At 42.3% G+C, this 12,456-nt stretch overlaps 1 protein-coding gene across 1 annotated transcript; it reads left to right on the top strand.

Annotated features, from left to right (window-relative positions):
• Window positions 1–2,291: 2,291 nt before the first annotated feature.
• On the top strand, window positions 2,292–6,047 carry LOC120029179 (zinc finger and BTB domain-containing protein 38-like). Its single transcript, XM_038974476.1, has one exon. The coding sequence runs from the start codon at window positions 2,292–2,294 to the stop codon at window positions 6,045–6,047; it is 3,756 nt and encodes a 1,251-aa protein (XP_038830404.1).
• Window positions 6,048–12,456: the final 6,409 nt, after the last annotated feature.

The following is a 12,456-nucleotide window of genomic DNA, read 5'->3' as shown; positions in this document are numbered from 1 at the left end:
TCTGCCGGACATCAGGGATTACATCTTTGATGTCTGACAGGGAAAGAAGACATTTTGCATTAGGAAGTATGTTATGACGCTGATCTTAAAATAAAGAAGTGTCCAGAGACCTCTTTGGATAGAAGTCAGGGACAAAAATCAGGATGCTCATAAAAATAAAACTATGTAGCCTAGGCTTCAGCAGCATATAGGCAGAATCATGTTAATAAGTCATGCAAACAGAAAGTTTAAAAAAAAGAAGAATGCTGATACAAGTTGGCTACATTTAATCTAACCGCAGAAGCTACTTGCCTTTGCGTGTAACCTAAGCATCATCCTGTGTGAGAGTCTGACAGAGGTGTTGCCTCAGACCAGTTCACACAGTGACATAGGCACACCCCTGGGAGGAACACACAGGAACTGTTGTGCTCTTTACATTTTCTCTTAGGGTAGACAGAAAGATAAGAGACATGAAAATCCCATTGAACCACATGCAACAGCATCGGAAGACTCAGCATATTATTGCCTTTACACACAAACATAAAACAACCCCCTGGACACAGATGCCAATTCAACATCTACTCCACATTTGGGTCAATGTAATTTCATTGAAATGACGTGGAAACAACGTGGAAGCAACGAGCGTGTGCCCAGTGGGAATGCTCTACAGATGTCTATAGATGCATATTGTGAAACAGATGGCGTTTTGTGTAAGCTGCATGTGCGAGCCGTGACTGGATTAGCAACTGAATTCTGCTCTAAAAAGAGCTAAATCGTCTCAGCAGGAGTCAACATGGTGGTCGTTCCTCTACAGTGGCTCTATAGCCCAGTGCAGCTGCCCCGTCTCAATTATAAGGTGTTGGTTAAGTATCCCTGTATTAGCTCTGACTAAGCTGTGTGTGGGTCAAAACATTCCTCCAGTGCTTACGAATAATTAACTAATGCTAGGGGCAGAAAGGATGAATGAGTCAGGGGAGACAATCTTCCCATCTCATATACTGCCATCAACCTGAACCCAGTGTGCTTCTCAGTATGAAATATGCTGATGTACCTGCCAGCCAGTAAGGGCAATAACTCTAGCATGGCTGGTCACCTGGAACGGCATTAAACGACTGACTGAAGTAGATAGAACGAGTCCACATCCTGGCTGAATCACAACATGTTTGCCCTCACTGTAGTTTCCACTCCACCAGCTGTATCACTTGCCAGGTACAAGTCATTTTGCTTCAGGCACTTCACTAGTGCATGCTTAGTCAGGGTTTATTAAGCCTCCAGACTGTAGTCATTCTGCGTTAAGTAGCCTAATGTGCCTCATCAGCTTCGGCAACAACAAAACAACAGAGTCACCAGGAAGCAATAAGTCTTCAGGAATAGGTTACAAATATATATTTCTATCACATTTGAGGCAATTATTCAAAATGTAAAATATAAGTGTCTGTAAGCAAGGAGTTTAATTTAATTGGTTTTCAAACAATGGTGAGTGCTCTTATTTCCAGGTGGTTCCCCCCCCCCCCCCCCCCAAAAGAGAATCGTCATAAATTCTTCATGTACAATGGTTATTCCAAGCACTGTAAACATTTAAAGGTAATGTCAAGAGGACATCTTTGTGCTGTTGTAACTTTTTACAGAAGTATTACATTAGTATATTCTCATGAACTTGATATTGTTCTGGTTAATCTATTTGAATAGGCTTGTGGAAAGTAACATATGGCCTACAGTTCTTCAATATATGGTATGCCAGCATCATCTCCTTAAACTTTACTGCCATCTAGTGTGACAAAGTAAGAACAGCTGGATTGCTTTCCTATAAAACTGACACACATTCCACTTGATTTCCATAAGGCCATTACTGCCAAACCCAGCCCATGCTTTAATCAAAGTAACTTAAATCATATTCCTTAGATTATCTCTGTATGGAAGGAATTGTTACTGTTTGCACAACTATAGCCTAAATTATTTGAAATACCAAAGAATCAAAACGCAGAATAAATAACACCATTTCCAATTCCACATAAGAAAATGTATGCACCCCTTTCATGTTTTTTTCTTTTTATATTCCAGAAAGTAATTTAATATATTTTACATTTTAGTTATTTAGACACTCTTATCCAGAGCGACTTACTACTTAGTAGTACTGTAAGTGCATACTTCTCGCCCGTGGGAATCGAGCCCACAACCCTGACGTTGCAAGCGCCATCCTCTACCAACTGGACTCAGTTGGTACAAATGTAATGAATGTGTTCATATTTTATATTGTGAATATAAGCAACGTGCATAAGCAATTGGCTATCAATGTTTTGAGGCCAATTAGAATGCCTGTTTCCTTTATGTCCTCTCTGCAGATGACGGTGGCGTCTCCCTGCACCCAGGGCCTGGTGGACAGCTCTCATCCCCAGGCGCTCCTCAGCAGGCTCAACGAGCAGCGCTCCCAGGGCCTCTTCTGTGATGTCACCATCGTGGTGGAAGATGTAAAGTTCCGGGCTCACCGGAACATTCTGGCTGCCTGCAGCGGATACTTCCGCAGCGCCTTCACCTCCCCTGAGGTGTGGACTTCCAGCCAGGTGCTGGAGCTCATGGACCTGAGGTCTGAGGTGTTCGCCAGCATCCTCAACCTCATCTATTGTTCCAAGGTGACATCATCACCTAGCACAGAGGACACTAGATGCCTGATGGCAGCTGGAAAAAGACTGGGAATTCCCTTCTTAGAGAAACTGGTGGAACAAGACAGGCAGGGCTCAGGTGGGCCAAAGATCCAGACCTCAACCAACCCTGTTAAGACCACAGGCCGTAGTAAGGCCCGTGGGCCCCGTAAAGCGAAGAAGGAGACCTCCAGGCCAGATCAGCTGGACAGTGCAAGAGGCCCGCGGATCACCAATGCTTTCTCTATCACTGAGGTGGGTCCCGGGAACAACCTCTTCACCCCACTAGACCTGCACAGTGGGGAGAGGCAGTCCCCTGACCTTGGACAGACCCCAGCGGGCTGCCCTGTCCCCTTCCCCCTTGCGGTGGACAATGAGCCCATGCAGGCACTGTCAGAGCACTCCTACGCAGTCATCAGCCAGGGACCCAGGGCCCCTGAGCACAGGGCTGGCAACCAGGAGGACAACAAGAAGCACACCAAACCCACACAGTCCCAATCAAGGCAACTAGCCAACAGGAATAGTGGCCCACTCAAAAAGCGCCACAGACTACGAGCCGCCTTGAATAAATGCACACCTCTAACACTGGCTGTAGCACTTGAACCTGTGCATCCTACTGGAAGCAGCCCGTTATTAATTAAGCCCACTGTACAACCTGTGGGAACGTCACCCCCGTCATTATACCCGCAGACAGATGTGCATACAAGCAGGGCCAATGAGCTGTCTCTAGCCATGGATAATGGCTACAGGGAGCTGGACCCACCTCCACTTTCACCCCACACGGAAGATAGCATATCAATCTATGGCTGTGAGCACTGTCCAGAGATATTCACCAACAAAGCACTTCTCACCGTACACACAGAAATGCACAAAAAAAGGTTTGTCAGTCATTTGTTTTGCAAGTTTTGTCGCAGGAAGTTCATGCATTTGAAGCGGTTGCGGAACCACGAGACGGTGTGCCCGAAAGCACAGAGGGGCTCGCCTGAACACGAGCCCCAAGGCAAAGAGGACGGGGCAGACCATTATTCAGACAGCATGCCAAGCATGGACAATACAGCAACTGATGTCCAGTTATCTCCTCCTGAACTCCCTGACCCTTTCCTTTCAACCAGCCTCCAAATGAACCCCACGTCAAAAACACTGCAGGCTGTAGATAGGTTAGTGAAACCTAGTGGAGGCCAGAGGGTCTATAACTGCAGTGTGTGTAAACGGGCATATGTGACCGTCTCCAGTCTGAAGCGCCACGAGAATGTGCACTCCTGGCAGAGGGCGTACCCCTGTCACTACTGCAATAAAGTGTTTGCCCTAGCCGAGTATCGCACCAAACACGAGATCTGGCACACAGGTGAGCGTCGCTACCAGTGCATCTTCTGCTTAGAGACCTTCATGACCTACTACATCCTAAAAAACCACCAGAAGGCCTTCCACGGAATCCATCCCAGATTGTCTGTGAGTAAGAAGTCAGCAAATGGTGGATTTAAGGGCAGCGTTTACCCCATCAAACTCTACAGGCTTCTGCCTATGAAGTTTAGAAAGAGACGGTATAAGACTTACAGTCAGACCTATTCAGAGGAGCTGGAGGTCAGCGAGCAGGCCCCGTTGGGCTGCAGCTCTCCCATCCTTCCATTTGAAGATGTTGGCGCTATGGGTAAGCAAGATGCTGCTTTATTCTCAATGCCTGTGACATTCATGGCCACTCCAAAAGTGGTAGCATCAGTAATGCCACGCATCAGTTTTGATCAGCCCTGTGACCAAGATGTAGACCATGATGCAGGCACAGGAAAACAGGCCTCTCACTCCAAACGTAATGGGCCTCCATATAGCTATACAACCCCCTTGGCCATAATGCAGGCAGGTGGGGAGTCCCCTGCACTGGACTATGGAGATGGTGCTGCATTCCAAGGTTTTAAGAACCCGGAGGGCAACAGTCATAATCTACCGTTCCTAAAAATCAACCCACACAGCTCTCTAAACAGGCTATGTGAGCTCTCAGCTGCAGCACAGAGAATTGAAGCCATGACCAGTCAGCTTTTTATGCCAGAGGCTGAGAGCCTGGCGCCTAGCAAGACTGCAAGGGGGGAAACTGAAACGTACATCGCCACGCCTGCGTGTCCAGGTCCCTCCGTGGATGGTCACGTTCTGCCACTCTGCCAGATCACAGTGAAAATTGGCAACGAGGCCATCATTCGCCGGAGGATCAAGGGCTCCAAGCTGTTCCCCAGGAAGAGGAAAAGAAGCAGCGGGAGCCAGGTAGAGGAGAGGTGTCGGGACCAGGGCCGGCCTGCAGAGGGCAGCATGGAGAGCTCCAGCCTCCGCTTCAGGACAGAGGTAATTTCTGTCATAGAGCCAGAGCCATGCGATGACCACACTGACCGTGAAACAGCTGACAAGCTCTGGCGTCCCTATTACTCTTACAAACCCAAGAAGAAGAGTAAGAAACTGAGATCCAAACACAGAAAAGAGAGACGTCATCTACGCTATTCCATGACATCCTCAATAGTGCCCAGGGCCAGAAAAGACTACCTGGATAAAGGATGCAGAAGCGCTGAAGAGAGCAGCGAGGGCACAGAGCTGAAACAACGTCTCAGAAACACCAGCCCAAAGACGACGTACACCTGTGACATCTGTGCAAGCACCTTCATAACGGCATCGGGTCTGAGAGCACATATCATTGGCTGCCACCCAACTTTCTGTCGGACCTGCGCAAAGCAGTGTCCCCCCAGGGAAACCTCCAGTGCCAGCTGCGAGACCGCTGAGGACAGCAGGGATTACATATGCAAGAGCTGTATGGAAAATGGCTCCTGCTTTGACAATTGTGCCCGCAGCCCCAGCACAGAGAAGCGGTATCACTGCTCCTTCTGCCCCCAGCGCTTCCTCTACCTCGCAACCAAGAAGAGCCATGAGAAAAAACACAAGGAGACAGCAGGAAAGGGGTACAGCAACGACGACTACACCACAGTCCCAAAACGGCCAGCAACTTTGGACTTAGGCCTAAATCTGAAAAAGCTTGTCATCAAAACAGAGGAAGGGGAGGATCAATATAGCATCGACAAGGAGAGCAAAGCACCAGCGGGATCACTAGGCAGCTTTTCAACAGAGAAGATAGAGCCTAAGCACGAGGAATGGGACACCTTTTCTCTTTCCCCTTCAGAGATGCAGTATGGAAAGCTTTCCCCTTCAGAAAAGCAGTATAGAAAGTCTAAAAAGCGCTTTGAACACAAACGGCAACATCAGAAAAGCCTCACTTCCAAAAGGCAGAAGCAAGTAGACTTTATGGGTAGAGAGACACCCAGTCATAAGGCCCCTCTGACCACACCAGGAGAAGACAGTCATTTTAGCTATGGGCAGTCTTCTTCTACACGTCTGAAAAGAGATTCAGTCACCAGGGGAACCACTCGCCCAAGTCAGAGAAGTGTACATACAGTGTAAAGAGGAGTCCTCTTTACAAAGATAATACTTATCATTCAGGAGGGAAATACTTTTAAGTGACTATATGCCTATGCAGTAAGTTGCAGACCAACAGTAAAATACATATGTCAATATGCTGTGCTTGATATAGGTTAGTTTGCCCGAAATAATGGACCCAAACTAAATCAAGCGCAGCTCAAGTACTTTGAAAACATAATTGGATTATTATGTTTTTGACCCAGGTCTGGAAAACAGATATAATAAGTTGCCAATGAACAGCAGATATTGAATATGAGGACCTAACTGACATCTATGTAAATTGCATTATAACACAAATCTTTTTTTTAAAAAGGGGATTTATTTTTGTACTTTTTTCTTTGCTTTTTGAGACTATTTCATAATGATTGTGCTGTCCATATTCTATACATATGCTAACTGTACATAGTTATTTGCACTTTATAATAATTAGAATTTTTGACTGTATAGGCTACCATTCATATAAATAGTCTGTCCACCACTTTGGTAGTGTCATTACCACTGACAGCACCACGTGCACCATCAAAATGAATGAGAATCCCCATGTGTGTCTTTTAAAATAATATACATGACGTGTTACAAAGTTGACAAACTGACAAGTTGACAAAATGCAGTTTGTGTGTCAGAGGGAACAACTAATTAATGAACTAGTAGATCATGACAAGAGGAGAGCCTGTTTTGATATTCACGTGTCTTGGGTTATTTAGATAAATAAACAATCAACCTGTCTGGAATTGCCAAGAAGAGCTGTTATGCTACATTCTGGAATTCAGAGGACTAATTATTGCATGGCACACACACACCCTCCTGTTGTTGGATGAAATAAGTACACAGGATATGGAGCCAGATAGCTGCCAAAAGGTTGAACGTACGTATCATTAGGATCGTGACAAAATCCAGATGTAAATTGTTCGGATCGTAAGAAAAGCCATGCGTGAAACGTAAACGTGAAATTTCATCTGTGAACATACAAATACCATGTTAATTATGGACTAACATTTTAGGCGTCAACAAATCTTGTGTTGTAATTCTGACATACAATATCTTTCAGAGTTTTGGAAGTTTCATCTCACAAAAAAAACAAAAAACAAAACTTACACCCAACGGCTTGTAAGGAGTGCTACGCGAACAAGTATAACACAGTATTAAAAAAGCATACGTCAGGGAAACAGGAAATAGGTATCCTGCACGTTTTCAAGTTAAAAGTTTCCATTCTCTATTACTCTTCAGTTGAGTTCACATTTAGGTAGCTAATGTCATGGATTTGTTTGCCAGCTCAAGTCTAGATAGCACTAGCTGTATTATGCCTACAACAGTGAAGTTTCAGTCCGCTAGGTGTATCTCTACAGCATGGACATATGTCTGGGTGACGTGGACATCCCCATGCATGCACCTTATCAACATATGACTAATACAATATTGCACCATCCAATTCTCTGGACTCTGTCTGAAATCATAACCAGTAGTATATACCAGGAGTAATGAAACACAGAATAATAATAGCTGTTTGGTGAATCTATGAATTATATATGATCACTGGAGTGGTATTATGAAATGTATTTCATCACTCAAAATCTTGCCAAAGCATATTCGGTAGGAAGGGTTTATAATTTGACATGATTTATATGAATCGGGTCATGGACATATGGACTTTGAAATGAACAAGGGAGAGGTTAACGTAGGCGGAGTCTGGCATAAGCTTATTCCCACACTTTACAATAACTCTGTTGCAGTGGTCTTAGATAGTCTCCTTATAGGCTTTTCCCTCCATCACAACACTGCTGCCCAGTTGATCTCTATGCAGCACCACGCACCTTCAGAAAAGCACCCTTCAATCTCAGGAGATGCCCTTCTGGAGGCATGCAGCCATAGTCATTATACCCTAATGTAGGCCTATTTGCCTAGTAGCCAGAGCATATGTTAAATTCCAACATATTTGAACATTACGTCCTTCATTCACCTTCATTCAGTCAGTATGTCATCCATTCAGTCATTTGTCTGAGTTCCAATAGGAACTAAATCAAAGAGAATAGAACAGTCTTATCCATTTGTTTATTGAAATCCATGTGTGTATTCAAAATTATCATAATTCTCAAAGTTATTTAGCCTATCACTTTTTAATAATTCAATGCTTAATTTAGGCCAATCCACACAACAATTTTTTTTATTTTATTAAAATAGGCCTTCAACTTGAAGGCATTGCAATTTAGGCTATCATTTGAGGTACTGGTGTCTTGTGGAATAATTGTAGAACTATTTGAATTTTATAACCGTTTTTAAATATAGGCCTCCCTTAAGAAGAGACCCTAACTCACAGGCCTCTAAATAAATGTTAAACAAAATAGTTGAAGAAGCACATGCAGTGGCTGATAGGGAAAACAGATCTGGCAATAAGAATAGGCTATTTGTGACGCCTTAGCTATTTTGCTTAGGACAGGTTATAGCGAAGACTTAATCAATATTTTGCTTCGTCTCATTTATTGATATGGATATAGCCTCTGCGTTATAGGACTGTGCAACGCAAAAGGCTATAACAAGCCTACATAGAGTGGAATTTGCATAAGGCCTACAGTCCGTGCTCCCAAATAGTGGAAAAAGTGTGATTCATTAGGTTAAATGATCACCACAGTAGCCCCACGTGGCTATAAAAACGAATTATGCAATTATAAGGTCATTAAATAACACAACAGCATGGCATATTTAGATAGCAGAATAGGCTTAGCCCAAATCATATTTACTTTCTATTTTTCAGCTCAGGTGGTTATTCTAGACAAGGCTCTTCTGCATCTTTATAGTATCCTTCTCACACAAGTCATTTGCTGAAGGCCCAAGCCTATACTACGCCATCTACTGGTATAACGTCGTTATCGAATGCCGTTCTAAAACAAACTTTAGACTTTGGAAATGAAACCAGATGCTGCAAAGCAACTCTACGTCTGGGCTAGAGTTGCTTGATTGACTAGCTAACTTCAACTAGCTACGTTCGGTTCATGTCCTTTGCAGATGCCACATTCCTGACAAAAGTTTGTACGTATAAAAAATATCTGTAACCGTGTAAAGGGAGACTTAAAGTAAGAATTGAACGTATAAATGTTAATTCATAGTCGTAACAGAATTTGTACATTTACAGATCTAATTTAACGGTTAGGTTTCATGTTTCCACACATGACTTTTCTTTTGATCCTAACAATTTACGTATGGATTTTCTTACGATCCTAATTATACATACATTCAACCTTTTGGCAGCTATCTGGCTCCATAACAGGAGGCCATAATTGGTAAGTCCTTGCACTGATGCAGAGTTTGCAGCTGTTACTTTCATAAGGCAATTAGAAATAAAAACAAATCTAAGCCATCAAATATTTGTAAGGTTTTCTTTACTGAATGCTTATTTTTACCTTTGTGTTAAATATTTTACCTAACTTCTCAGTTGTATTACCTTTGGTAAATAAAGAGTGTGTAGACTTTGCAAAAGTGCAAATGCTTAGTAAATCTGACTGTCTGTTTACTCTGGTGCTCTGTTGGACAGTCACTTGGTGGCCTCAGGGTCAGCCAATCTGAGAAGTTAATTCCTTTCCCATCATCCCTTAACATTTTAGAGTCTGGCCCACATGAAACAATATCCAGATGTTCCCCTCTCTCCATGCCCTGGAGTCGGGACTGGCTCTGATAACAGGTTTATTAGGTACTACAGTACTTACCTTATCCTCCACAACCCCCTTGTTACCCAATGCTACCAGCTTCTGGATAAACCTTAACTACTACTCTCTGCTCCTTCAATTAGTAAGTTGACTGTGTTAATGAAGATAAACCATTGAGGTAGCTGTTAGTCACAGGCCATGAGAGTTTGACTATTTACAATTAGCTACACAGTCTAAATAGGTATTGATGAATAACACATATTTGACAATTCAAAGCATAGTCATCATGGCTGATACCCATAAGGAACACATGTATACCTATAACCAAATGCAAAGCAGGTTTATACATTGAAACTTCTCTGGTTTATAGAAACGGCAAATTGAATCGCACTGGTCTCCTCTCCTGACAAGCATCTGGTCATCTAATCTACTTCCTTCAATGAGGTAAGTGGTCACAGATAAACCATCCATATGGGTGATTCCTCACAAAACTAGAACAACAAGATGACCAGATTTGAGGGATTTCCACAAAATGTCATCTACATAAGGTTCCTTTGGTGGAAGGATTGTTGACATACTTGACATTTGTATCTTAAAGCATAATTGGGAAATAATTAATTGAACCTGGAATGTGACATTTACCCAGGCCTCCTTTAAGACTCCATAATGTTTAATATGTGGGTGCTACAAAGCAGAAATTGCTGTCATATGAAACCGCTTGCTCTGTAATATAAGACAATTATTATTGAAATCAAAATACTAATAATACAGAGCAAGCGGTAAAGCTTCAAATGACACATTTTTGCTTTGTAGCACCTACAGATGAAACATTATGGAGCCTTAAAGGAGGCCTGGGTAAGGCCAAAATGTCACAAATGTTCCAACTTTAATTATTTCTCAATTATGCTTTAAAGTACAACGGAAGGCAATAGACAACTTCTCTGATAGAAAACAGGCCTGTGGCATGAACATTAGTCTGAAAAATGTATTCTAGTGTCAAAATTGACTACAAGGTGTAAATAGGATAATTTTGGTAATAAAGTCAGTCTTGTAAGTTCGTCATGACTTAATTGAGGGTAGGGTTTTGATTTCGACAATGCTCACTTGCCCACTAACACGGGATACACAGCTGCGGTGATTGCACTCTATCCAATCCTACCGCAAAACTCACAGACAGTGAGAGACTTCCAAGCAGGTATGCGGATCGTACTTTGTTTACATCAAGACAACACGTTGCACATTTTTTTACTTGATAAATACAGCACCAAACACCTTAGCTAGGTGTAAAATTGCACGATTAAAACCTCCCAGGCAAAACCTTTAGAATAAATTAGAATTCTTGAGTTATCTTAGATTCATTTATTTTGACTATTTTGAGGAAGTGATACTGGCTTTGTTGCTATGGTCTCATGGGGGACAAACATCAACAACTACCACATCGGACCACACCCCAAAAAAGACTGAAATCTCATTTTTCTTAATGAGCAAGAGATTAACACATGCGGAATCGGTGCGTTCAGATGCTCTAATAGCCTCTTAAATGTACAGTAACTACATGTAATCTAAGTAATGCCCGAAGGTAATTATTAATCGTAAGAGGATCATAAACAATAACTAGTAATATGTCATAATCCAAGAAAGGTTAAAATCTCACCTTTCTGGTAAAAATTCTTATAAATTCCTCAGGTGTAGTCACATTTGAGGACACAAGGGCAAGTACACAGTACAAATATGAGGAAGATATGAAATATTTTATTTGACGTATATTTCCTATTCAACAAAACTGTATGAATAAGGCTTGAAATGACATATGCTTTATAATCAAATGATAACCACTTACTATAATATATGTCACCTTCCTTATAACTGTAAAATACATATCTGTATGGTTAGAGAAAATGTGCATATCTTCTAAAGGTCAGTCTTGATCAAAACATTTGCCCCCAGCGCTGTGAACGTCAAACAGAGCTATTAATATCATATTAAATTTGTCCATCTATGACAAACAGAAATAGATTTGTTTAAAATCTATGAATTATTTTAGATTAATCGCTATAAATTGATCTTTGAATGTGCTATTGTGATGAAACCCCTCTCTCCTGCTGCGTTATGATGTAAGGATTGCAGGTGTGCACTTTGTCAGTGGATCTGATATAGGGTTCAGACAGGAGTTGATGGACAGTCGGAAGAGAGAATTAAATGGTAGGAGGGACATCCCAGCTTCAAGTGGTTTCAGATTTAACATCATACGTTACACAGGCAGACAAAAAATACTACTGTGTCTGTGGAAACTAGGGCTATCGCTCAATACAAGCCATTTCGATATACAGTGTCCACAGATCGATTTATAAGCAAAAATGTGTGTTGGAACCAGTACCACAGAGGTCCCCTAAACAGGGGACTTTACTTCTAAGAGGGATACAAATGTCAAATATATGTCAACAATCCTTCCTCCAAAAGGACCCTTCTATGGATTACATTTTGTGAAAATCCCTCAAATCATGGTATTTTTTTTGTTCAAATTACATGAGGAATACCTCATTTCGAAATAAGGTCAGGGTTAGGATTATGGTTTTCAAATGGGCTTGCAATAAAGTGGGCACAAGGGTTTGGTTTTGAGGTCAAAATGGACTGGGGCTAGGGTTAGGGGTTATAAGGACATGGGTTACAGTTTCAAAAAATGGGTGAAGATAAGGCTGGGGCTATGGTTTCCTAAAGTTAGTATAAGGTTGGGTCTCGGGTGCTGTTCCTGT

Source organism: Salvelinus namaycush, chromosome 34 (assembly GCF_016432855.1).
Source record: "Salvelinus namaycush isolate Seneca chromosome 34, SaNama_1.0, whole genome shotgun sequence".
NCBI lineage: Eukaryota > Metazoa > Chordata > Actinopteri > Salmoniformes > Salmonidae > Salvelinus > Salvelinus namaycush.
This window is presented reverse-complemented; position numbering and strand designations above follow the sequence as displayed.